The following is a 25,887-nucleotide window of genomic DNA, read 5'->3' as shown; positions in this document are numbered from 1 at the left end:
AACAACCAAGAGTTGTGACTATTGTGATGCAAGGTATAACGAATAGAACTGGACAAACGAGTAAGGAGACTAGTTCGTGTGTAAATCACAAGTTGTAAACTAAGCAAGAAATCAGAGTTTGATACTATGGCAGATAGAAAAATGACTAAGTGTTTCAGACATAGATCAGACTTGGATCAAGTTTTGACGAAGGATCTTAGAATAGCTCGCTGTTTTGGACAAATTTGGATAGAGTCACTCGAAGAAATGACTCCAAGGCGAGGAAATAGAGACAAACAGGTGAGAAAACAACCTTGGCAGAGCATTTTTGACAGTATTAGGACAAAAGCTCACGTGAAGATTCACACAAAGCCGCACGAAGGACTACAATGAACTAGGTGAGGATTTAGAACAACAATTTTGGACTTGTTTTCTCTTGTGAAGAAATGAACAAAGCCATGCAAGGAAAGGACAATGTGCTTGAAAAAGATAGGTTTTTGACTCAAAATTCAGTGTTTTGGCAATGACCCGTGCGAGAAAATGTTGTGAATTGCACGAGAAATGGGTTTCTCGCATACAATGGTACACTTTTTCGCACGAGAGAATGTGTTAATGTTTGGTAGCTTCTGTCGGATAACTCTATGGATATACATATAATTATATAGGAGACATAATTCTATGTGAGATATAAACTTATTATATGTGAGAAATATATATAACAATAATTAAGTTTATATAAACTAATTATTTAATAATTGAATAGACATGTGTATTCAATAACCTATGCTCAATATAAATATGAGAGGATGTTGCATATGGAAAACATATACCTTATTACAGGCAATGCTTAGTCCATTTGCAGTAATGATCCGGAAAAATTAACATGTTATCAAAGCCAAGTTGGGAAGAGATTTATCATTCTTCACAAATTGATAAATTAAATAGTGCAATCTAGTTCTCCTGCTAGCTTTTGAATTTTCAGGAGTAACAAGAATTTTTGAAGTTTCATAAGTAACAAAATTTTTGAAGTTCCACGAGTAACAAGAATAAAAGAAATGGACAGTTTAAAGGTATTTAAGGACTAAACCATTTTACAAACTTCTCGGGATGTCCTCTTGTATTACGGGGCCCAATTTGGTGTTATGGTAATCAATAGATATATTGCGTTTGTAAGAGAATTAATTTATGGAGACTGGCTTTAATTAAGTCTTACGGAGAACAGATTGACGTTTTTGGAAGTTGGTAATGTTTTATCGGGCCTTCATATGTTTTAGAAGCCGACACATTATTGATATTGGTATTCATCTATAGTTTATCTATTGACCAGCTTATAATATGTGCGAAAAATGTAAGTCACATGATGAGCTTGGCAATTAAAGTTTTCCATGAATTAAACTTTGCATGTGAGAAGCTTTAGGAGTCAGAGTCAATATTTGCTTGGAACGTGGGATTAATCTGAAAGAGACCCTATCTTTATTGTATATGAGCCTTTGTTTCATTGGGGCACAAGTTGGAGGAGTCTTCATATTGTTGTTCATACTATCTTTTATATTGAGTGATGTTCTTTTATCTACTTGTTGTCTCTATTATGTTCGGGCTATATGACGTTTGAAGAAAATTACATATAATATATCTTTGAGTCTTGAATGTGTTGACTTGGCACCGTACGGGTGAAATGGATTTTCTGGCAGTGTATATCATTGATTATTTTTGACTTGGTAGTTGGCACTGTGCGGGTGTTAATAATTGCTGGCAGAGAATATTGTTGATTAATGTCTCTAAAAGTGCTGATGGTTTAATTGTTGGCAGTGAATATTGTTGATTAATGTCTCTGAAAGTGCTGATGGTTATAAATATACGAAGAAAGTAATCATTAAAAGGGTGACATGGAGGTAAGTATTTATCTCTTTATTTCTTATGTGAAAATTCATTACTTAATATGTATGGGTTATTCATTAAATAAATAATAATTTCATAACCTTAGCTATTTATTTAAAATGAAATAATATGTTAAAATATAGACAAAAGTATATATATAGAAGTTTGAATAAATGCATATATATTCAAAATATATTTTGGCTATGTTTTATTGGAATGGTCTTATTATGAAAGATTATTTATTATTCTTAAGTATAATAGTAGTCTCCTTCTTATGAGCTATATACCTTGATCTTTTCTTTCAAGAACGTTCTTGTTGGAAAAAGAGGGAGATTGAGATTTAGAGGGAGCCTGACAATTTATTAGAAGCAACCTTGGAAAGAGAGGGAGAAGACTGTAAATGCTATTTAGTTAAACCTTCATTATCTTGGCCTTATTGATTGAGACGGAGTAAACCATATTGATATGGATTCCCTTGTGATCTATAAATTGTGATAGTCATGAGGACTGTGGTTCATAAATTGTGATCATGTGATTTTAATGGGCCTACCCTTGTGTACATCATGAGGAAGTGACAACTTCCAAATGATCATCATTTGTATTTGGGAGAAGTTGTTGTAAGGTGACGATCTTACAATTAACTTGTATTATGAGATCTAATAAATTGAGTAAATGGTGAATGTCTTGTATCTCAACATTCTGGGAGGTCATTACTCTTAGAGTACTTGGTGAATATCATTGATATTCTAGGAGGCCAATACTCTTGATATCAAATGTGATATCTAAACGTTTTGAGTAAGTGGTGAATATCATTGATATTTTGGGAGGCCAATACTCTTGATATCAAATGTGGTATCTAAATGATTTTGGAGTACTTGGTGAATATTGGATGTTGATATTCTGGGAGACCAATACTCTTGATATTAAATGTAATATCAAATCTTGTTTTTTGAGTACTTGATGAATATCGGATGTCGATATTCTAGGAGATCATGACTCTTGATATCAAATGTGATATCTTACCCTAAGTTTGAGTAATTGATGAATATCATATGTTGATATTCTGGAGATCAATACTCTTGATATTGTATGCGATATTAAATTGTGGAAAACTTTTGAGATATCCTTATATTACCAATGGTGTAATATTTGTCTTGTGTTTATCCTCCCTTGCTAAGAGGGAGTGTTAATATTTGGTAGCTTTTGTTGGATAACTCTATGGATATACATGTAATTATATTTGAGACATAATTCTATGTGAGATATAAACTTATTATATATGAGAAATATATATATATATATATATATATATATATAACAATAATTAAGTTTATATAAACTAATTATTTAATAATTGAATAGACATGTCTATTCAATAACCTACGCTCAATATAAATATGAGAGCATGTTGCATATGGAAAACATATACCTTATTACAGGCAATGCTTACATTTGCAGCAACGATCTGGGAAACTTAATAGAATGCAAAACTATAAACGAGGACTTTGTTTCTTCGTGCGAAAATTGATCTTATCGCACGAGAAACCGCTGAATTGTATAGACAAAACTGTTAGAAAAATCAGAAAATTGAAATTTTATCAAAAAGTGGAGGCCAGAAAATTGATTTTTCGGGCCTTATAGTGGGCGCCAGAAATGTATGTGGTAATTGTGGGCCTCAGAATTAACCACACACTTCAACATGATCCTTATATGCTAGAAACATCCCGTAATGAACATGAGATTGTTCATCTAAAATGATCCAACAACCCGATTTGTTGCTTTCTAACTAATTGGATTTTTCTATCCACTCTCAGAGTTGAGAGATCAACAACTAGACCACTAGTACGGAGGATTTTAATCTATATGAATTGCAAGATTAAACTGGATGAGCATATTAATCTAATAATTAAATAAGCAAATTAATCTAGATGTATGCATTTAAAACTATATGAAGTTGCAAATGTGAAAGCAAAAAGCTATGAATGTAAATGATTGTGTCAACCATTTAGTTCGATACTATTCATGTGCATCCATCAAAATGAGAGATTGAAGGTTTCTTAAACAAAATCCTGGAATTTGATCAACGGTCAGGATCAAATAGAATGAACGGTCAAGATTGAAGATGAGATTCAGTTAGAATAGAAAATTCCTTTGTGAAAAGGGAGTTAACTGATCATTTCTAAGTGTGATAAGGAGTTAACTGGCTTAATTCCTTTTCTAATTCCAGTCCACTTAGAATTTTCAATTCTGAACTGAAGAGAGAGAATAATAAGAGATATTTGATTTAAAAGGTTAAATGTGACCTCATAAATGAATAATCTTATCAATTGAATAATTAAATTCAATAATTAGAATGAGGATATTTATTAAATCAAATATATTTAATTCCCATGTATATTAGCTAAAAGGGTGACTTTAATTTAATCAAAGTACCAAGTTTCATAATTAAATTAAGTCGATTAATAGGTTTAGCTTAGCTAATTCAATTAGTATCTTAGGAATTAAATAAAGTGTGTGATTGATGCAGATTAGGGATTTCTGCATTTGACTCTTAGGTCAAGTAGCGATTATCAGAATTAGAATTGCCTAGTACAATAGGACTTTAGGTAAGATCTATAGACCAAAATTGTTTGGGCATAACAATGTGCCAATTTGGGGATATTACAATACGAAGCTCAACAAACCAGGAATATACACAAAAAGCCACAACATCTTATCATTCAATTATGATGCATTTATCAGCGTCCAGAATTCTCAAGACTCATATAATGTGAGTGGTTTCTATTTAAGTTGCGATGATTTTTATGATCTATTGTATCCCCTACTTGAACTGACCATCATTGTAATAATTGCATCATCTGCCACCCAAAGCCATTAACTGGGTTACAAATGTAAAAGGGTATAAGGACAACGGTTACCAAATTCTAAAATTTAATTCAAAGTATGCCATTTGAGACTATATGGTAATCTGGAATCCCTCTATAGTACACCATAATGCTTCCATGCCTTTGGAATGAATCTGCCCATTTTGATAGTGTGTCTGCAATTGTATTACATTCCCTTAAATCATGTGTGATTGTGATTTTGAAAATTTGAAAACTTGTTAATTTTTTGCATATGATGTCCACAATTTTTCTAACATTCCATGCTTTAACTTCCCCCTCCGCTAGTGCAGTTACAATCACCTGAGAGTTAAAATGTACCATGTCAACTTCTAATTTACATTCTAAGTCCACTGCCATTTCCTTGGCCTCATTGTTAGTACCATCTTCCAATTTTGAAGAAGCAAAGGCCACAATGTTTCCATCCTTATCTCTTGCTACACATCTTGCACAAGATGGTCCCAGATTACCTTTAGAGATGCTGTCAAATTTGACTTTTATCCAACCTTTATCTGACTGATTCCTTTGAACCTTCTGTCCACCCTTGTTGGAAGGATTAACCCCTGAAAACCGATTGGTGAGGGCTATTTTGGACCCCTTGAATTCAATGGTGAGCTCAGATTCGCAACAATATTCTTGAAAACATGCAATATATTAGAATTAATAATTATAGACCTTTTGCTCTATTAGATTTACTTCTGGTATGCTCTATGACATATTTGGTATACTCTATGCTCATTAATATTGTAGTAGTTCCTGGTAATGATGGTTTAATTTTCTAGTTAAGAAATGCACAGTATATTAGGTTCATTGTATTCATGCATTCATTTGTGTATCTAATTTGGGAATCATTTATGTGAGCGGATTAGCATGTATTTAATTCTCTTTACTTGCTGATTTGAACATTTTTTATTGGGTGAAGGAAATCTATCACATCATTTTTTGCAGCATATGATGCACTTTGTGAAGAAGGAACTGCAACTCCTGTCTGCAAAGCCCTTAATGAAATTGCAGACATCTCAGTGCCAGGTTTCTTTCATCATTTATCCAGGCTGCTGATGTTAAACAATTTGTGGTTGGCTCACATGCTTTTGATTTTTTATAAGTGACCTATCACTGGATGATACTGACTACTATCTTTGATTATCCAGCTACAAAAGATCATGTGAAGGTACAGGGAGAGATTTTGGAGGGGCTTGTGGCTCGTATTGTGAGCTCTGAGAGTTCTGAGCATTTAAAAAAGGTGCTAGAGGAAATACCGCCATCACCTGACTCCGAAGGTCCAAAGAAAATTCATATCCCTACTTTTTTTTGCAATTTTTCTTTTATCTGCTCAAAACTTACTTATATAATATTCTGTTGAAAGCGAAATGCTGCTGAAGAAGTTTAATGTTCTGGAATGTTCTTTTCAAATTTCCAAAGTTTCCGTGTTGAATGTTGTCATATTCTATGTTGTGCAGTGAGGATAAGCACAGTTAATTGAGAGTATTGGAATGCACCCGGTGATCTTATTTTGGGTTAGGGGCTTGAAAAGAATATTATTATTTTTATTGTAGCCGAAACAATATTTCATGTCAGAATTTGAAGATCACATCCCTGGTTGCATGGCTTTTTATGGCTCAACCATCGAGATACACTGAACTTGATTTGTGGTCTTAAATAGAAGAAAGTAGTCACAATTTATTTAATGAAATATCCCACAATGTGAAATATTTAGTTTAGTTAGTGCTCAATTCCTATGTTGTATTTAGAGCTCTCAAGCTACAGAATTTTGATCTGATGTGCTTTATAGTTAAGATAAAAGCAAGGAATGATTTTCTAATTGCTTAATATATTCAAATTTCAGATTTGGCTAGCAAGATCAGTGATCTTATCTTTAGAAACAAAAGTCACATTGTGTGGAAAAGGATTGTTTCTAGGTCATGTATTTAAGATTTGAGCAGATAAAATAAGTGGCTTTCATAGTTGAGCACTATAATGTTAACAGTTATATTCCTATAGGCTGAGTATTGAAAACTACTGTCTGCAGGTGCTGTAGAAGCTTTCAGTAACTTTGTTTTGCATCTAATTCTACCTTTTTAACTCCAATTGGCAGCTAATAATAACCTTGGCTTAGGACTCCGTGAGATATGTGCTGCTAATAAATCAAGTGAACAACAGGTATGTTGCTAACTTGTTATTGTATGAATTCAACATTACCCACCATTCAAACTGATATCATTAGTATTGTTTGGCAGCAAATAAAGGCTCTTCTCAGAAGTGTTGGCACTGCAATGTGCCCAGACTATACTGATTGGTTTGGCAATGAAAATGTGGATACGAGGTCAAAAAGTTCTAGCCATGCACTGGTTGCAAAGTTCAGACAGTCACATCCAGCAGACTATGCTACATTAAAGTTACAAGTAAGTTTTTTTCCCACATCAAAGTTACAAGTTTTTTCCCGGTATGGTCCATATTTGATTCAATTATTTTGCTCCACAAAACACTGTAAAAGTGAAAAAGAAAAGACCCTCCTAAACTGTACCTTACTGTCTTGATGAGAAAATTTCTGGCTGGAACAGACCATGAACATGTAAAGTACCAACAAATAGGCCCACAGAGGCTTGTCAATCTCATTTATGTGCAGTAGGGCAGGGCTGCAGTGAATTGTACCAGGTGGAGGGAAACATTTACAAGAATGGAAATAACTGTGTAGAATGAGTATCATATTGATGACGATCCTATCATACTTGTTGCACACTACTAGTAGTGTTAAGGCACATCCATTAAAACCTAGATTTATTAATTTTGAATAATGAAGATTATATCCTTCCAGATCATATTTATCACGTTGAATACTGAAATGATTGTAATTGTTAACTAGATTTCCATGTTATGCCAATCAATATACACAAGTCATGGGATGAATAACATGATCATGCCCTCTGACAATATGAAATGATAATTGTTATTGTACTAAGAGGTTGTAATATGCTTTCAACTTCTCAGTTTTATATGCTGCTGCACAGAAATAATGAATAAAAATGGTGTTCATAAAGCATGTTAAAAAATATCTATTGCTCTTGAAAAGTATATGTTTGTATTTTGTAACTATGATGATCCGCATTATGTGGTTGAGAATGATGGGACAGAGCTCAATACAATAAGCTAACTAGTACAATACTATTAGATTATATTTATATTGAGTTTTCTTAGTTTGGCCTATTTTTAGACTTTTTTTTTTAGTTAACGCTATTTTAGCGTTTCTAAAACTCTATATGTAATGTCCCCAATTTTTAATGTAATAATTAAATTAAATTAATTAATTAACAAGTCCCAGAATTTAAATGATATAATAAAAGGACCTTTAATTAGTTACTTTAATTAATTAATATGGGGCCCAAGTTATTATTTGTATTTGTGATTCCGATTGATTTAGTATATCTCGGACCTATTTTTATTTTAGTTTCCATTGGTAAGTGTTACCGTTGGCTATCTTTGTACATCCTTGGAAAGGTTTTCTGTGACAGATATTTAAGCATGGCTTGTAGGTAGTCATAGGTATGCATTTTGGATTATTTCTTTGTACTACGAATTCCTGTTTGAGTTTTGGTTTTGTTCGCCATTTCAGAAGTGAAAGATCTTCCCTATTTGGTTTGTGCGGTTTTGGTGGGATTCAACCCTCATTTTATTCCGTTGTTGCATGTAACTCTTTGCTCGGATCTGACAAATCGGAGCATTATTTTCAAGTATTATTGTGTCTGGATTTCATCTAAATCTATAGTGTTTGTGTATGAACAAGATTGCATTCACAGTTGGTGTTTTATCATTGTTGGCTCAAACACCTAACTGTACGGCTTCCAAAGACATCCCTGTGCTGCTTCCTCATTCACCGTATGGGCAGCTATCATTTTTTTTATGAAGTTTAAACGTGATGGAAAGTGTAACAAATGTAATGCCTTGAATTTAAAAAGGGGAGCAGTCGAGTATGAAGTGTGTTGTGGATGATTAGTATTGAGGCTTTAATGGGTTTTTGGTAGGGCGTGGAATAAAAAAAAGTGTTTCTAATGGACCAATATAGAGCCAAACATATCATTGGAGAATATATTATTATCAAGTTGTGCCATGGAAAGAAAGCTAGGAAATATAAATTTTGAGATGTTATTTTTATTTCTTATTTTGGGTGTATGTTATTTCTCATTGCTATTGCAAGCTTTATGCATTAATCCCTCTCAAGGACTAGGTGGTGTGAAATAGACTAATTGGAGGAATACATGCGTGTTAGGGAGACCATAGTCGCTTCAGATTTGAATTTAAAAATAAATTATGTTGCAAAAGGAGTTTGTAGAGGATGCGTTTCATTTAGTGGTGTGTGTGTCATAAGAGTCTTGCATTTTCAAATGGTGTGGCATGTGATTTCATGTGTGGGAATGATAGGTGCTGTGTGTATGAAAAAAAGATTTCTTCAGTTGTGTTTGTGAGGAGTTGTTTTTGGATCGGATGGAAAAGTTTTGTTGTCTTTGCTCTTTAGTCAGGTGTGTGAATATTGCTTGTCTTATATCTGCATTGTAGATTTGTATTACTCTATGTTAGATTCAATATATGGGTCAGCAACACTTCAGCCTTGCAATGGAAGTGAAATCGAGAGGATACATAAGCATTGGATCACAAGCAAGTTTAAATTAGAAAGCACCTTTTCCATTTGATATCATGCTAAGTGAAGTGGGGGTTGCTCCTATCAAGGCACATGCTATGGTTCTCCTCATTAGCTATTTAAAAAGAACCAAAAAAATGGGTGAAGCTGGATGGCCTAAAGTGGTCTTTAATAATACATTGTGCAAACATAAAAAGATGTGGATGCAACAAAACATCAAGTTGATGAGCAAATGGAATGTCCATTTCAATATGTTGATTTTCATGGATCCTTCTACAAACATATTAAGCATTGCTTTATTAGGTATGTGTTTTCCAAATGCAACAATCACTTACATTTATATTTAGTATAAGACACGAATAATCATGTCCCTTAATGAGACATGTCTATTTGTTAATTAGATAATTAATATAATAATATATTTAATCATATCTATATATATTAATTTCTCTCATATATTTATATCTCAATTATATCTCATATAATTATATATATATTTATCCAACATAAGCTATCAAACATCAACACTCCCTCTTAGCTAGGGAGGATAAATACATATATTACCTCAAAGTAATATCAAGTTAGCAAGATTAAGGATATCTTTGATCAAAAGATATCCATCATTTTGATATTGCATTTGATACCAAGACTATTGGTCTCCCAGAATATCAACATATGATATTCACCAAATATTCAATAAGGCTCAATATCACATCTGATATCATGAGTATTGGTCTCCCAGAATATCAGTGATATTCACCAAGTACTCAATAAGGTTTGATATCACATCTGATATCAAGAGTATTGGCCTCCTAGAATATCAATGATATTCACCAAATATTTAAAATATGGTTTGATAACACATCTGATATCAAGAGTATTAGCCTCCCAAATATCAATGATATTCACCAAATATTCTTTGAATAATGACCTTCCAGAATCTTGAGATGCAAGACATTGACCATATGCTCAATTTGTTTGATCTCATAATACAAGTTATTGTAAGATTGTCACCTTAGAGTAACTTCTGCAAATATAAGTGACCTCATTTGAAAGTCGTCATTTCCTCATGATGTACATAGGGGGGTAGGCCCATTAAAAGCAGATAGTCATGAGTTATATACATGAATCACTGTCCTCTTGTCTGCTACAATCTATTGATCACTGGAGAATCCATCTCAACATGGTTTACTCCCTTTTAATCAATATGATTGAGATCACTGAAAGCCAACTGACTCATATCCTCTATCTGCTCTCTCTCTTTCAAGGTTGTCTCTAATGAAATATTAGGCTCCCTTTGAATCTCAATCTCCATCTTCCTACAATATCATTCTCAAGAGGAAAAGATCAAGGGAGATAGAAGTTACAGTATATAAAAATAAATAAATAAAAGATAGACTACTATAATACTCAAGAATAATAGTCTTGCATAATAAGACAATTCCAATAAAATATAGATAAAATATATTTTGAATATATATGCATATTTTCAAACTTCTATACTTAAATCTATATTTTAACAATAACTACGATTATGAAATTCATTTTCATTTAATGAGTAACCAATCAGTTTTCACAAAGGAGTTTAATAATAAAGAAATAAATACTTATCTCTATCTCACCCTTTTAAAGATTTTTTTCTTAATATATTATAAACATTACCCAAATCCAATATTCTTATTAAAATAATTACTTTAATAATAGATTTGCACTCGCATTGTATTCTATCTACTTACCTTGCTCGATGACGACGACTCCTCTCTTCTTTTAATGTTGAACCGACTTCTGTAATTTGGAAATATCATGTTTCAACATGACACGATACTGAATAAAATCATTCACCAAGGAAATTGAAATTATGGCCACACGACAACCCTTTCCACCCAAATTAAAAAGTTGATAGGTTCCTCGATCATGGTGACAGACACAAATTTCATCATCCTTCATTTGCACCAGTGAGGGAAGTCATCCCATGCCATTGCTAAATCCTCGAGACATGTGGAGACAATGTTGTGTGTAAGGATAAAATGGATGGAGAAAATATCTTGCAATAGTTCACCTGGTAGACACAACATCAATAAGGGAACGATCACCCGTCCAACAGACATCCAACATAATTTGCAAGATCTCAGATCATCTGCATCTGGTTTACACCACTCATATCTGGCATCCATTAAATTGAAATCCATATTGTAGCCCCAAGCAAACAGATGAAGTGGCCTCCTCTCATCCCTCTCGGATAGTATGTTCCAATCTTATTAGCCCGAGCGTGAACATAGATTCCATATCATCTCAAATAATTTGCGAGCTTGAAAACCTTCTATGCTATCCCAAATTTGTGCGATGAATTTCTTGAACTTCCAAATGGGGCATCCCAACAACATGTGTAGTGTGTATAGAGAATCTTTGTTCGCCGACAATTCCACTTCATAATTTCATTTCTTATGCTAGTCTCAACGAAAAGACAAAGTTATATGTCAAAGTTCCTTGATTGCGAAAATAACATCTTTGATAACAAATTTGGAGAGTTATTTATTTATTTAGTGGTGCAGACAAATGTTACTCACTTCAATGACATTAAGGGACTTGTTATTTAGATGTTGTTATGACTTAGAACAAACACCTTACGTGCTATCGATCGTCCATCATCACGAGAGATTCGGGTTTTTGCAAAAGATCCATGAGCTTGTGAAAATTACATCAAGGATTGTAACCATGGCTCTGATACCATGTTGATTTTCATGGATCTGCTGGAAATGTATTAGCACTGCCTTATTAGGTATGTGCTTTCCAAATTCAACAATCACTTACTTTTATATTGATTATAAGCCATGAAAAGACATGTCCCTTAATGGGACATGTCTATTCGTTAAATAGATAATTAATATAATAATATATTTAATCATATATATATATATATATATATATATATTTTTTTTTCTCATATATTTATATCTCAGTTATATTTCATATAATTATATATATGTTTATCCAATAAAACCTATCAAACATCAATACAATATGTGTCTCGCAAATAATAAAGAAATAGAGGTATTTGTTATGAAGAAATTCTAAAAGAGCAATTGGGGAAATGGGCTCAAAAGGAAAAAACTTAGTTGCTCGATTCACGCATTTAGGGCCTGAGCAGAATCTGGGTCCTTACTCAGTCTGGATTTGTGGACTGGTCTACATAGGCTCTGCATTTGACCTTGTGGGTCTGAGTGGATCCGCGAATACACTCAAGCCTTGCACAAATCCGCGGGCCAAAAATGATGTGGGCCCAAAAAAAATCATAAAAGATGTATTCTTTTATTGTGTTTTTTCCATAGTTCTAAGAATCATGGCGATTCATGCGACTCGGCGATTTGATTCAAGCTAAACGATTTTTTGTGAATCGGTGAATCGAATCAGCGATAAAGGGTTTATGAAATTAGTTACTCACTAAATTTCAAGGGTTTTTAAAATTTGCCGATTTGTGGCCGATTTGATTCTGATGCATGGCCGATTCACGATTCAATTCGGCCTTGCCAATTCCAATCCGATTCCGATTCTTGTTACTTTGGTTTTTTCTACCTAACCCTAAAACAACCCTTTTTACTCGTCTAACTCATTTTAGACTCATTTGCCTTATCATTTTTCTCTCTCATTCTTGCAAGTTTGAGGTGAAGTGATTGAATACCAAGGAGATTGATTGTGGAGTGAAGTTTTTTCCTAAAGGCAGATTTGAGTGTTGAAGATATGCATTTGAACCATCTTCTTTAGTTTTATATTCATTGTTTCAAGTTTTTTTAAAGTTTCAAATTTATTCCATGTTTTGTAGAAGTTTTGATGTATTTTTTTGTTTTTATTTATTTTTAATAGATTGCAAGTGCAAGTATGTGTAGTCAAAGCTCACTAGGTGGGGATCTTAACAATTAAAAATTGATAGAGGGTCTCCTTTATGGAGAAAAACTACAAGAGTTGCACATTGTAGTGGAGGTGGAGGGTTCATTTCGAAATGTAATTTTCGCCAAACACAATATAGAAGATCCTACTCTAGAGTCAACCTTCATTTCTTTGGCATTGGGGGTAGATGTATTAATATGTGTGAGGGGCTTGATAAGAAAGGGTTGCCAGTTGGGCAAATAGCAGCAGTTTTAAAAGAACAAGACAATGCTGATAAAATAGCTTCAAAAGGGAAACAAAGTTATAACAAAGTTATTCTAGTGGGAAAAAACCAATAACACCACCCACTGACCATGACTCTAGACATCCTTTCTTGCCTATGCCTTCTAGGGAGGATGATGCTGATGTACAAGAACCACACCACAACACCCACAAGAGAGGCCCATTAGATAAGGCTTTTCAAAATGAGTTGAGAGATATAGCTGATGAAAAAGTTGGATGTTGCATCTTTGCAAATGGTGTTCCATTAAACTTAGTTCGATCACCTTATTGGAGGGAGATGGTGGTAGCAATATATAGTGCAACTTTTAGTTACAATGGCATTGGATATGAAAATTTGTGCACTACCTTATTGCACTATGACAGAAAAAATGTATACACCCAAATCAAACCCATAAGAGATTCTTGGGTTCAAATAGGTGTGCCTATTGTCTCAAATGGATGGAAAGATTGCAAAAACTGTTCTTTGATAGATGTTATTGTTGTGTCCCCAAAAGGGGCAGTGTTTTTGAAGAAAGTTGAATGCGAGGGGCAAGATAAAGATGCTGAATTTATTGTTCATGTTCTCATTGCTTCCATAGAGGCATCGGGTAGTAATAATGTTTGTCGAAGTTTTTACTTGTAGGGTTGTGGGTGCATTGGTAGAGGCTAGATATGATCACATCTTTTGGACACCGTGCACTGTCCTTTCCCTTAATTTTTTGATGCAAGCCATTGGCACCTAAATAGATTGGGTAAAACAAACATATGAGGAGGGTGAAGATATTCAAATGTTTGTAACAAACTATCATTTGTCACAAGCAATTTTCAGAACTTTCTCCGAATTGGAGTTATTGAAGGTAAATTTTAAAATTTAATTTATTTAGTTTCATTTATGAAATATCAATTTATGTCATATTTTATATATTTAAATGTGTTGCTAACTTACTATTAACATGTCTTTAAGTGACTGAAACCCGCTTTGCATCACACACAATTGTCCTTAGATGACTTGTGAGGGTGAAGGAATGGTGACTAGTAACCAATGGGGAATTTGAAAACAATCCAATACAAGGGTCTAAAAGGTCAAGGCAATAATATCGAACGATTATTGGTGGACTCGGGTGGAATATGTATTAGAGTTCATCAATCCTATCATGTCTATGCTTAGGTTTACTGATGCGGATCGGCTATGCTTGGAGTGTTGATTTTCTAGGATTGCTGCAAATGTACTAATAATGCCAATTTTATTGATTGTGTTCCAAATGCAAATGAAGGCTTATAAATATGAGAGGAGGAGGCATGTCTCATGACAAGACATCTCTACGGTTAAGCATCTCTAGTTAACATATTAATGTAATAGTAAAATAAATAACCATATATGTAACTCATCTTAAGCATATATGTAATATTAATATGTTAATCATATATGTGATATATTATTATATAAATATATATATTGTATTAGATATATAGTTAAAGATGATTTACCATCAACAAGGTATCTCATGTTAAAATCAATCCGACAAAAGCTACAACCTTAACACTCCCCCTTTGCTAGGAAGGATTTATAGAATAAATAATGCTCTTAAGAATATGAAGGGATATCATCTTAGTATGATATTCAATTTACTATGAGGCTAAATTTCTCATCTTTCATAACACACAATTGAAGCAATTTCCATAACTTTAAAACACCACCTTAAGTGTGGTCTATAGTAGTAACTATATCATGGTGTCCGACAAGATCTGGCCCAAAGAACCATAACAAGTTGGTTATCATGGTGTTCGGCAAAATCTAGCCCAAAGAACCATGATAACATGTATACCATTTATAAGATCGCCACCTTACAATGGTTAGCTTTAGTGTGTTCGTTATCTTGATTTCCAACACTTTGGGATAACAATTTAATGAAGTTTGTCATGATAACAGGTCTACCATTTATAAGATCGTCATCTTATAATGGTTACCTTTTGTTTATATATGTCAATGAAAGATTGTCACCTTTCATTACATATCATATGTGAAATAGTAATCACCATGAACCCAGTCAGAGTGTGGTACAAAGGCTTTCACCTTAATTCTCTCTCACAGAGAAGAATGCATTACAAGGAGTTTCACTTAGAACTTCTCATAAAGAAGATATCAAAATTCACAAAGGATTGCACCTCAAAAAATTCTCCCTCTGAACAATGATCCTGGGAAGTCAGGTCCACTAGTTACTTTCTTAGAGGCTCTCTTCCCCCAAGGATTCTTGACGGACTCACTCTGAATCTGATATCAATTTTCTAATTTTCTGGTGATAACTCATCAATTCCTCATGATATGCATAGGAGTAGGCCCATCAGCATCATGCAATCACACATATGTATTTCTAGACTCCCTCTGAGTATCAATTTGCTAAGCTCTTGCATTGCTTTAGACAAATTGTTATACTCCCTAGAAGGATCTCATAATCTAAATCATCAAAGATGTTTGTTTCAAGAGCCTCACTTTATTCTTCTTGATCATCAGGGTCTTTACTATCATTAGATTGAGTTTGCACCATATTTGATTGCATGTGTAAAGTACCAACTTTATTTTCCTGTAAGAACATCTTCAAACATAAAGGAAAAAGATCAAAGCAAATAACTCTTATAGTATGTATAAAATTACAAATAAGAGAGATAAATGTAAAAGATAAGAATACTTATCTACACATGAAGATTCTAAAATTGTCTTCTTAGGTTATTTGAGAATGGAATATCTCCCCTCTAAATAAGGTTCAAGTGGGAATGAAATATGGATTATTATTCACCCCAACAAAGTAAAATTTCCACTCATTCTTATATTGTTGAACAATTTTGTATCAAATATGACAACTCTTTTCTAAGTTCCAGCTTGCTCTTTTCATCCATTGAAGGTCCAAACATTCATTTAGCTTAATAGTAGAAGAGAACATGTCCTTCCATTTTCTCAAACTCGTCCACAATACACCAATATCTTGATTGAGTATGATTGTGCCACATGTATGAATCTATGACTCATACTTCAAGTTTCAAGTTTCATTCATCAAAGAGAGACTTGTAGATGGTTCAAATGAATTCTTAAAAGCTTTGTCTCACAACTCAAATTTCCTTTGTTTATGCAATGGTATTTGTTTGATTGTTTGACTAAAGCTATATTACGCACATCTTGCAATTTGTGTATTCCAAATTTATATCATTAGTGAATCTATCACAACGTGGTTTACTCCCTTTGAATTAATCTGATCAAGATCACCAAAGGTTGTCTGAATCATATCCTCTATATGCTCCCTCTCTTTTAAGGTTGCCTCAAATGTTAGTCTCCTTTTGATTCTCCCTCTTTTTTTTTCTGCAATAACATTCTCAGAGAAGATTAAGGCAAATAACTCATATATGAAAACACCAATAGCGAGTAGACAAATAATAACAATAATTACTTATCTCATGTAGATAAAGAATGACACCGGAATGATGAATCCTCTTAGGATTTGAGATTGGTAAGAGAGTTCCTCCTCATCAGAACTCTACTTCACATATTCTCATTTTATCACTTCCTTTTGGTTCACTTATATTTTTATATCGTTATTCTATCTTTTCATATTAATCTTTAAGTAGAGTGAGCGATTAGTATTATATTCATTTGCTAAACATCTGAAGTCAATGGCTCCCATCACATCTATATTAAATGACAAGCATCCTTCTTGAAAGAATAACTTCGCTCGCTTCACTATTAAATTCCATCTCAACTCAATGCTGTAGAATCATGTACTTAATTCCATAACATCTTATCATAATTAATTATCCATTTAGTTCTTATATATTATTGAGAAGAACAAATGTATATGTAAAATTACTATCCTCCTAAATATTATTCTATTGATAAGAACAAATTCACTACCTGTAATGTATCATACCTCCAACATCATTGCCTCCTTATCTTTGCTTTAATGGTGAGGTGGCTCTTGTCAAGTCTTTTAGAGTCAAACCTATATTTTATTATTCCTCCATGGCCCAAGTGGAACAAGGTGCGTTGGGGTTGCTAACTCCATGTTGGCTGAATCATGTGGCTTGTGGGTGATATTCAGACTGTATTGGTTTGACCAATTGTCTACAAGGGTTATGTTGTCCAACTTGGTTGTGGCTATCTTAACATGGGGTCACCACGTTATCGTTCTTTATCATCTTTGATTCTTCCTTTGGAAATGTAAAGACCTCCACTATCGTGTGGTCCTCTATTTTCTACCATATTTATTATGTTCCTTTCCATATCATTGCCTTCTATGTCTGACACATAAGGAACGAGACGAGTCCTATAAATAGTGTAGCCAACCTAATATTTGTCAACCGATGGTAGACATAGCAGAGGTTGATGCAAGCATATTGTATGTGTTGATTCAGATGGAGCAAAGTGGATCAAAACTTAATTCATTTAGAGTGTCTGCAGTAGGCCACAGATGGAAGAAATCCTATCTGTATTTAGTTGCTCGTTCACATGCTTTTTCTTTGCTAGAAATGACATTTAAACCAAAATTTTCATCTTTGTGTGTTCTTTGTTTTTTTAAAAAGGGTTTTAAGTATATAGTTTGACTCCATTGTGATCTGCAATCCATTAGTGATCACCAACACGTGTCACAAATTTGCTCAGGGACTTCTATACACAACAATCTGCACTCTAGGTACTTCTAATATTTATGAATTCCAATGTACTCCCAAGATCTAACACGATCTTGATCGACATGTGAGATTAATGCTATGCGCTATCAATTGATGACTTGCTCAATACCTCCATCATCTTTCAGAGGCATGATTATTAATGGTGTGAAGATATTCCACTCGCTACCTTGGTCTTTCAATTTATTCCTTGTCATGTACTGAATTCAGTTTGAATATATTGAAAGCATTTTATGCTCATCGTCTAAGTATGCAAAGTACCTTCATCTAGATTGATCTTTGTGCAAAAAAAAATATTTATCTATTTCTCAAATGAATTTTTCTTTCATGTTGATTTTCTAGGATCGCTGCAAATGTACTAATAATGCCAATTTTATTGATTGTGTTACAAATGCAAATGAAGGCTTATAAATATGAGAGGAGGCATGTCTCATGAAGAGACATGTCTCTTCAGTTAAACATCACTAGTTAACATATTAATTTAATAGTAATATAAATAACCATATATATAACTCATCTTAAGGATATATGTAATATTAATATGTTAACCATATATGAAATATATTATTATATAATAATATAATTATATATATAAATATAAAACGTCACTAGTTAACATATTAATGTAATAGTAATATAAATAAGCATATATATAACTCATCTTAAGAATATATGTAATATTAATATGTTAACCATATATATATATATATATATATATAGATATAATATATTTATCTTAAAGATGATTTATCATTGACAAGGTATCTCATGTTAAAATCAATCCAAGAGAAGCTACAACCTTAACATGGAGGACATCCATGATGCTATGGACACCATGTTGGAGAATGTCAAAGTGGTAAGTTATAAAACAATCTCTATCCAAGTTTATTATTATTAAGATATAGCTAAATTTAAAAAGCTATAACGTACATAACTTACATGAACATCATTTGTTATTCAAATCCTAGGTCATTCAAAGGAGAGAGAATGACCCTATAAACGCCTTATACAAAAAGGTGGAAGCAATTGTTCTTCACCATTTGAACAAGATGACTACTCCTTTGCATCCTCTATCTCATGCTCTCTTCCCCAACTATTATAGCCTAGAGGTACTTGTTATTCCGGCTAGAGTGATACCTTATTGAGATGAAGGCTACTAGTGGATATAAGAGGGCATTCAGTTGGATCTTCAACGATCTAGAGGCGGGGGCAACTGTTAGGAGAGAGTTTGGGATATTCATCTCAAGAAATGATGCACATCATATTGTTGTGAACGATCAAAGCAAAATGGATAGTATTACATGGTGTTACCTCGACGGGTAAGATTATTTGTGGCTCCAACCTCTTGGAATAAAGATCCTATCACAAGTTTTTTACTTTAGAATTTTTAAGTATTTTTTATTTTGGCCACTTGTAATGTATATTGTAACACTTAATCTTGTTTGTTTTCTCTCTAGGTTGCTTGCTCTTCTGCCATTGAGTGGAATCAGAGTACATGCTTATTTATCCACTCAGTGAAGCATAACTGATTGGGCTCCGAAAATGAAGTGTTGTGTTTGTCCACAACAACTTGCGCCTTCTAACACGTAAGGACCCAAAATACAACAAGGGGGTAGAGAGGCTTTCGGATGTGACACCTGAGTTTGTTGGCTTGGATATGATGATTGAGGATCTTGCTAGAGCCACACTACTTGATATAGATGGTGAGGATGATGATGCAATGCCCTCTACTGTTAGTGGAATCGGTTATGGTTCTAATCATGGTTGAAAATCTCATGATAATATTGTGGGTAGTGCGATATATTGTGAGACACAAAGAGAAAAGATGATTTTATCAAAATCGTAGCATGAGCTTTTGGCAAAAAACACTTTATATTTGCATTTATATTGGTGACCAAGTCAACTGAAACTTGTCGCATTTTTATATGGTGTTTTGTAGTTAGAAAAGTGATGGATAAAACGTTTTTGGGGGTCTTTCATTCTCCTCATGAACAACATTTACCTTTGATAACATTTACAGATACCATTCACCTTCAACGGTAGTCTCGAGAAACCCTCTGAGTCTCTGACACTTTCAACGACATTCACATTCAGGCAGTTTATTCCTAGGTCTATGAAATTTATTCTTTTAACTTTTCTTTGCTAGTCCATCACAATTTAACATATGCAAGTAATAATTTCAGGATGACACTTTATTGACTTTTCTTTCGGATTCTTTATAATAGACTTCCATTCTTCTTCAAACATGAATACATGTTATTCTTAATACTTATATTAGCTCAATACTACTTTGATTAACTCGAGCATAATGAATAAATAATTAAGTTCTATTATTTTTAATATTATATGAAAACCAACTCTTTGTGTAAAGACTGGTACTATGCACTATATTTATTCTATCAATAAAGTTAGCTTAGATAAATGCTAACAATAAAATTGGTTTAGCTAAAGAATTACAAGAAATTATTTACATAACTATAACCACATGATTTGTATTGAACTTATGTTTATTTTGATGCTGCACTTGTCTTTTAGGAAATGGTTGCATGTCAATATGCTAAGTTTCAATGTATTTATGTCAAAACTTTGATTAATATATGGTAGAAATCAGAAATCAATATATGTTTTACAAATTCGGTGTATGTGTGTTTTTAAGATTATTTAAAGAAATTATATATTATCAAATATTTGATAAAAGTGCCAGTTTATTGTTGATTTTTTCGCTGAGTTTTGGCAATTTTGATATTTTGAAATTTTTTGGGTCAGCCAAGATATTATTATCGAGACTGAGATTTTAACTATGGTTCTAATGATGAGGAGGGTGAATTACTTGTAGCTAGTGGAGACTCCAATGGTCCAAACATTATTGAATCATGGTCCAAACATTATTGAATCATGGTCCAATCATTATTGAATCATGGTCCAAACATTATTGAATTATAAATTTATAACTAGAAGTCTTAGTTTTGTGAATTTGATATTTTGATTTTCTTTTGAATGATGAATCATAATGTTTATCATTGACATTTGACATTGATGTATGGGTAAGCATCATAGGTTCAAATTTCATGTAATGAAATGATTTAGTTTTAGAATCATGTATATTCTCTTATTTTCTTGAATATATAATGCACATATATTATATAGATATATAACAAATTCTTACAAACCATAATTGAATTTTTTTAACGAATCGAATTTGTGAACCCGAATCTTTCCCTGAACTTGTATCAACAACTAAGAATAAACCTTATTATATCAATGAGTTCAACCCCACATGTGATCAGCTCCAAAAGGCGTACATAGGGGCCAATGTTTCTTGGAGAGCTAATATTCTTATTACATAGCTCAAAAGCAACTCTCATCAACTCCGTTGTGAGAGCATATGTTGGAAGAAGCCAAAAGAGACTTGGGAAGAGAGAGTTTCAATGTTTTGTAATTCTGGGAGGGTGGAAATAGACCAATGCTTCATTTTGGAATGTAATGCATACGTGGACAATAGGCTCAAACTATGGATATTATATCTGACAGCTCTTGGCACAACTTATTTAGTGAAGAGAACATTGAATGAATGAAAGATTTTTAATGACGTCCACAAGGCCATAAGCCTAAGGAACCCACATAAAACTCCTAGTTAGTCTGATGTGATTTCTCCAGCCTGTCTCTTTTGTTGTGAATCTGCATAAGTAAAATGGCCCCCTTGAAGAGTCTTAGTCCTTTGAAAAGGTCTTTTATGTTGTTCACTTTTAATGTTTCTTTGTGTTGGTTGCGAATGTCTTCATATGTTGTACAATCCTTCAGATAGTGCCACTCTGTTTCCACCACACTTGTTGCAAAATCTACAAATTCTGTCCTCCCACTCTTCCTTAGGGACCGCCTATCTACCAGTTTCACATCTCAAACAATGTGAACCAAATCTCAATTGAGCAATTAGGATTTTTTCTTTTCCTTTGATCTCGGCTCCTAAATATTCTTTGTCATCATGTTCACATGTGGGATTAAATTCTTTGACATAATAGCCTTTTTTTCTACCTAGTTGGTTTGCCCACATGACAGATCTGATTTTTCCTGCCACTCATTTTTTTATTTTAGAATTGTTTTCCGGACATTCTAGGTAGTCAATATTCCATTTATTGAACCATTTATCATTTTGTTTCTTCCATGTCTTCTTTTGACGAGCCAGTTCTCTGGCAACCACCCTACTAGGCCAGCGATGTGCATCCATTTTACTCACATTTTTTAGATAGCTCAGCAATCTAACAATTGCCAAGGCCTCCACCGCCGCTAAAATAATCTCGTATGGGACTATGGATTTGATTTTGAGATTAGTTTTGATGAAGTGTTTCTGAATTCTTTCAATTTGTCGCCATTTATGGTTTGATATGTTGCTCTCCCATACCTCGCTGCCATATAAAATAACTGGTATCACCAGCAACCCAAAGAGAGTTTTCTTAGTCTTCCAATCCCATAACTCTATTGTCCTGCACCTGTTTTAAAGAAGATAAGATGCCTTCCATCACCCATGTATCCTTTTTGATCTATATGTTTCCGAATTGAGCCGGTAATGGAAATCTATCCCCAAATACTTGTATTCTTCTACAATTTCTAGCACTTTGTCATTAAATATGGAAGTGCATTGTTGTTTTCTCTTCCTCAAGGAAAAGACCATGATCTTGGTCTTAGAAGTGTTGACCTCCATCCCTACTTCTGTGCAAAAGGTTTCTAAGTTCTTCAAATGTTCTCTTAGTCCATGTGTTGTTTTAGCAATGAGAATGAGGTCATCGACATACAAAAGCAATTTGATTGCATATTCATCCAGTTGAATTCCCTCTCCATTGGCTTTGTTTAGCCATTCCTCTAACTTGACAATATAGAGGCCAAACAAGGTAGGCGATAACGAGCATCCCTGTTTGACCCCTATGTCACTGCCAAAGCATTCTGACATGCCCACTTTGGTTCTGATATTCGCTTTAACTTGTTTGTAAAGTTTATAAACAACAGTTCTATACTCTGTTGGGACGTCTAATTCTTCTATCCTATTTCATAACTTATCCCTAGGGACAGTGTTGAAAGCTTTCTTAAAGTCAACAAAGCAGCACAAAGCCTCTTCCCCTTGCTTATCCCACGTTTTTCTATGAGGAACCTTAAGGTAATGCAGTGATCAATGTTGGAATGTTTTGGTTTGAAATCCACCTTTTCCATAGCTCTTTTCCCTTCTTTTTCTGCACAACCGCTAATTCTCTGAAAGATCCCTGATGGATCTCTGCTGCTAATCTGCTGTAGCTTAATTATATTTTTTTCTTTTTAATTTTCTTTTTCCTGTTTATTAAAGTTTTCTTGCAGAACTAGACAGAAATGCAGAAGAGTTTGTTTGTTTTTGCGTTTTTGATGATTATTCAACATAGAAATGAGGAGCAAACGATATGAAAAGAGTCTGAAAATAAATAACAATATGCAGCAAAATCAGAATTGATACAAATCGTACCAGGCAGATCTCTGAATTATAGAGCCAAATAAAGGATCCAGTACATTTTTCCTAACAATGACGCCAAACTGGCTGATGGAAAAGGACTGTGAACATGCAAACGTCTGCTGCTGATTATCTGACTCTCTATATTTCAAAGTGCTGCAAATGACGGCTACTGCTGTAAGGCTCACTTTCCCATGTACCAATAATCATGCCCAGCTAAACAATACTGCAGACCCAAGCTGAAATGGCGTCCTCCTTCCTTGATAATAGCTGATACCACTGAAAATTCCAAGACCAAATACTGCTGAGGGTTACGTCCCAGCCAGTAAATACCTTGGGGTTTGCATCCCAGAATAAAATCGCCCAAGCAGAACAAATTTGTAAACAAGTTTAAAATGCATAATATGAATGAGGAATGGCGCCTCCATCTCCTTATAACCCCTTCCAAAGCAAATCGAACCCTAAAGAGACTCCAAAAGGCGTTGGGTTACAAAAGTGATTTAAGTCTTATTTTAAAGTGGCAATGTTATTAAAAATGACCCTTTTTCTCCATAGACATAAATCCATTCATCGAATTGCCATGAGACCAAAGAGAAAGATTTAGAAAAGTTCAAGACCTTTCCAACGAGCTATCACACCAAGGGGTACGCATCCAAATGAGGTCAAAATTCCCCTTATTACTCCAAAATGGCTATTAACTTAGCCTTATTTAATTATTAAACGCTAACTTAGGAAATATTAAAAATATAACCCAAATAGCTACAAAATGCCCAATTGACATCACAAACCATGAAATCATCCTGTCACCTGTCTGTGACTGAAGTCAGAAATCAAGGATCCACTGGCAGTCTCATCCCTAAAATCTAGGGATGCTCCTAAATTTTAGGAAACAAGCTCTATCCCTCTGAAATTGAACCCAAAGAGCAAACTCATGGAAACCCAACCCTGTACATGATCATACCTCCTAAAAAGTAGGAATGAACCCCATAAATATAGGAACTGTCTCCTAAAAACAAGGAACGTCTCCCAACTGATCAATAACCGCCAGAACACCAAGTCCCCAACACTGAATAACCATATTGGGTCTCTATCCAACCCTGTCAGCCTACAAGACCCCATAATAAGCTGACTCACATGTCTTTGCTAAACTGAGCTAGAGTGGGGACATGACAGTCCTCCCCTCTCGGAGATGCTTGCCCACAAGCAACTGTAATGTTGGATGCTGTAAAATGCTCTCACCCTCCCAGGTGGCATCCTCTATGGGAAGATCTCTCCATCGAACCAAATACTCTCGAATCACTCGGCTTCTCAGCCGCCGTTCCCTCACCTCAAGAATCTCATCAGGGACCAAAATCAATTTACCTTCCTCATCCATAGGAGGTAACTCGGGTGAAACCATAATATGCTGTCCAAGGGCCTTTTTCAGGCAAGATACATGAAATACATTATGAACTCTACTGCCAGGTGGTAACTCAACCTCATATGCAACCTCTCCCACTCGCCTGAGTATCCTGTATGGACCATAAAAACGTGGTTTGAGCTTCTCAGCTTACCCCCTTTTTAGGGTGCTCTGCTGATATGGTTGGAAGCGTAGAAAGACCATATCATCCACCTCAAATGCTCTCTCAATCCTGTGCCTGTCAGCATACATCTTTTGTTGATTCTGGGCCTGCTGTAAATTCTCCCTAAGAGATCTCATGACATCCTGGTTTTCCTGTAGCCAATCTTGAGCCAAGGGTACTCTACTGTCACTAAATGCCAAATCAGTGAAAGATAATGCCTCATATCCATAGAGAGCTCTGAAAGGCGTCATGCCAATGGACATATGATGCGTAGTATTATAACAATACTCGCCCAAATGCAACCAACGCACCCATGCTTTTTGCTGTCCTGACACATAGTTACGCAAATATCCCTCAACCCACTTGTTGACTATTTCTGTCTGCCCATCAGTTTGAGGGTGGTAACTAGTACTAGGTGTCAACAAAGTACCTGCTAGCTTAAAAAGTTCCTGCCAGAAAGAACTCATGAATCTGCTGTCCTTGTCACTCACAATGGTCTTGGGAAGACCATGAAGTCTAAACACCTCTTTGAAGAATAACTCAGCCATCTGAGATGCTGTAAAATCTAACGCAATCGGAAAGAAGTGGGCATACTTTGTTAGCCTATCCATAGCAACGTAAATGCAATCTTTCCCTTGAACCCTAGGAAGACCTGTAATGAAA

The 25,887-nt window shown here is 34.3% G+C and overlaps 1 protein-coding gene across 1 annotated transcript in view; it reads left to right on the top strand.

Moving 5' to 3' along the window:
- The window catches only part of RNL (RNAligase), a 264,836-nt gene that overhangs the window by 55,517 nt on the left and 183,432 nt on the right, over positions 1–25,887 (top strand). The window contains exons 8-11 of the mRNA XM_089830995.1: positions 5,662–5,768; positions 5,891–6,019; positions 6,835–6,899; positions 6,977–7,141. Of these exons, the coding sequence (XP_089687121.1) occupies positions 5,662–5,768; positions 5,891–6,019; positions 6,835–6,899; positions 6,977–7,141 (466 nt within the window). The remainder of the gene's footprint in view (positions 1–5,661; positions 5,769–5,890; positions 6,020–6,834; positions 6,900–6,976; positions 7,142–25,887) is intronic.

Source organism: Cupressus sempervirens, chromosome 5, assembly GCF_028749045.1.
Source record: "Cupressus sempervirens isolate cs-2001-9-10 chromosome 5, ASM2874904v1, whole genome shotgun sequence".
NCBI lineage: Eukaryota > Viridiplantae > Streptophyta > Pinopsida > Cupressales > Cupressaceae > Cupressus > Cupressus sempervirens.
The sequence above is the reverse complement of the archived record's forward strand: the minus strand, read 5'-3'. Positions and strand labels throughout refer to the sequence as shown.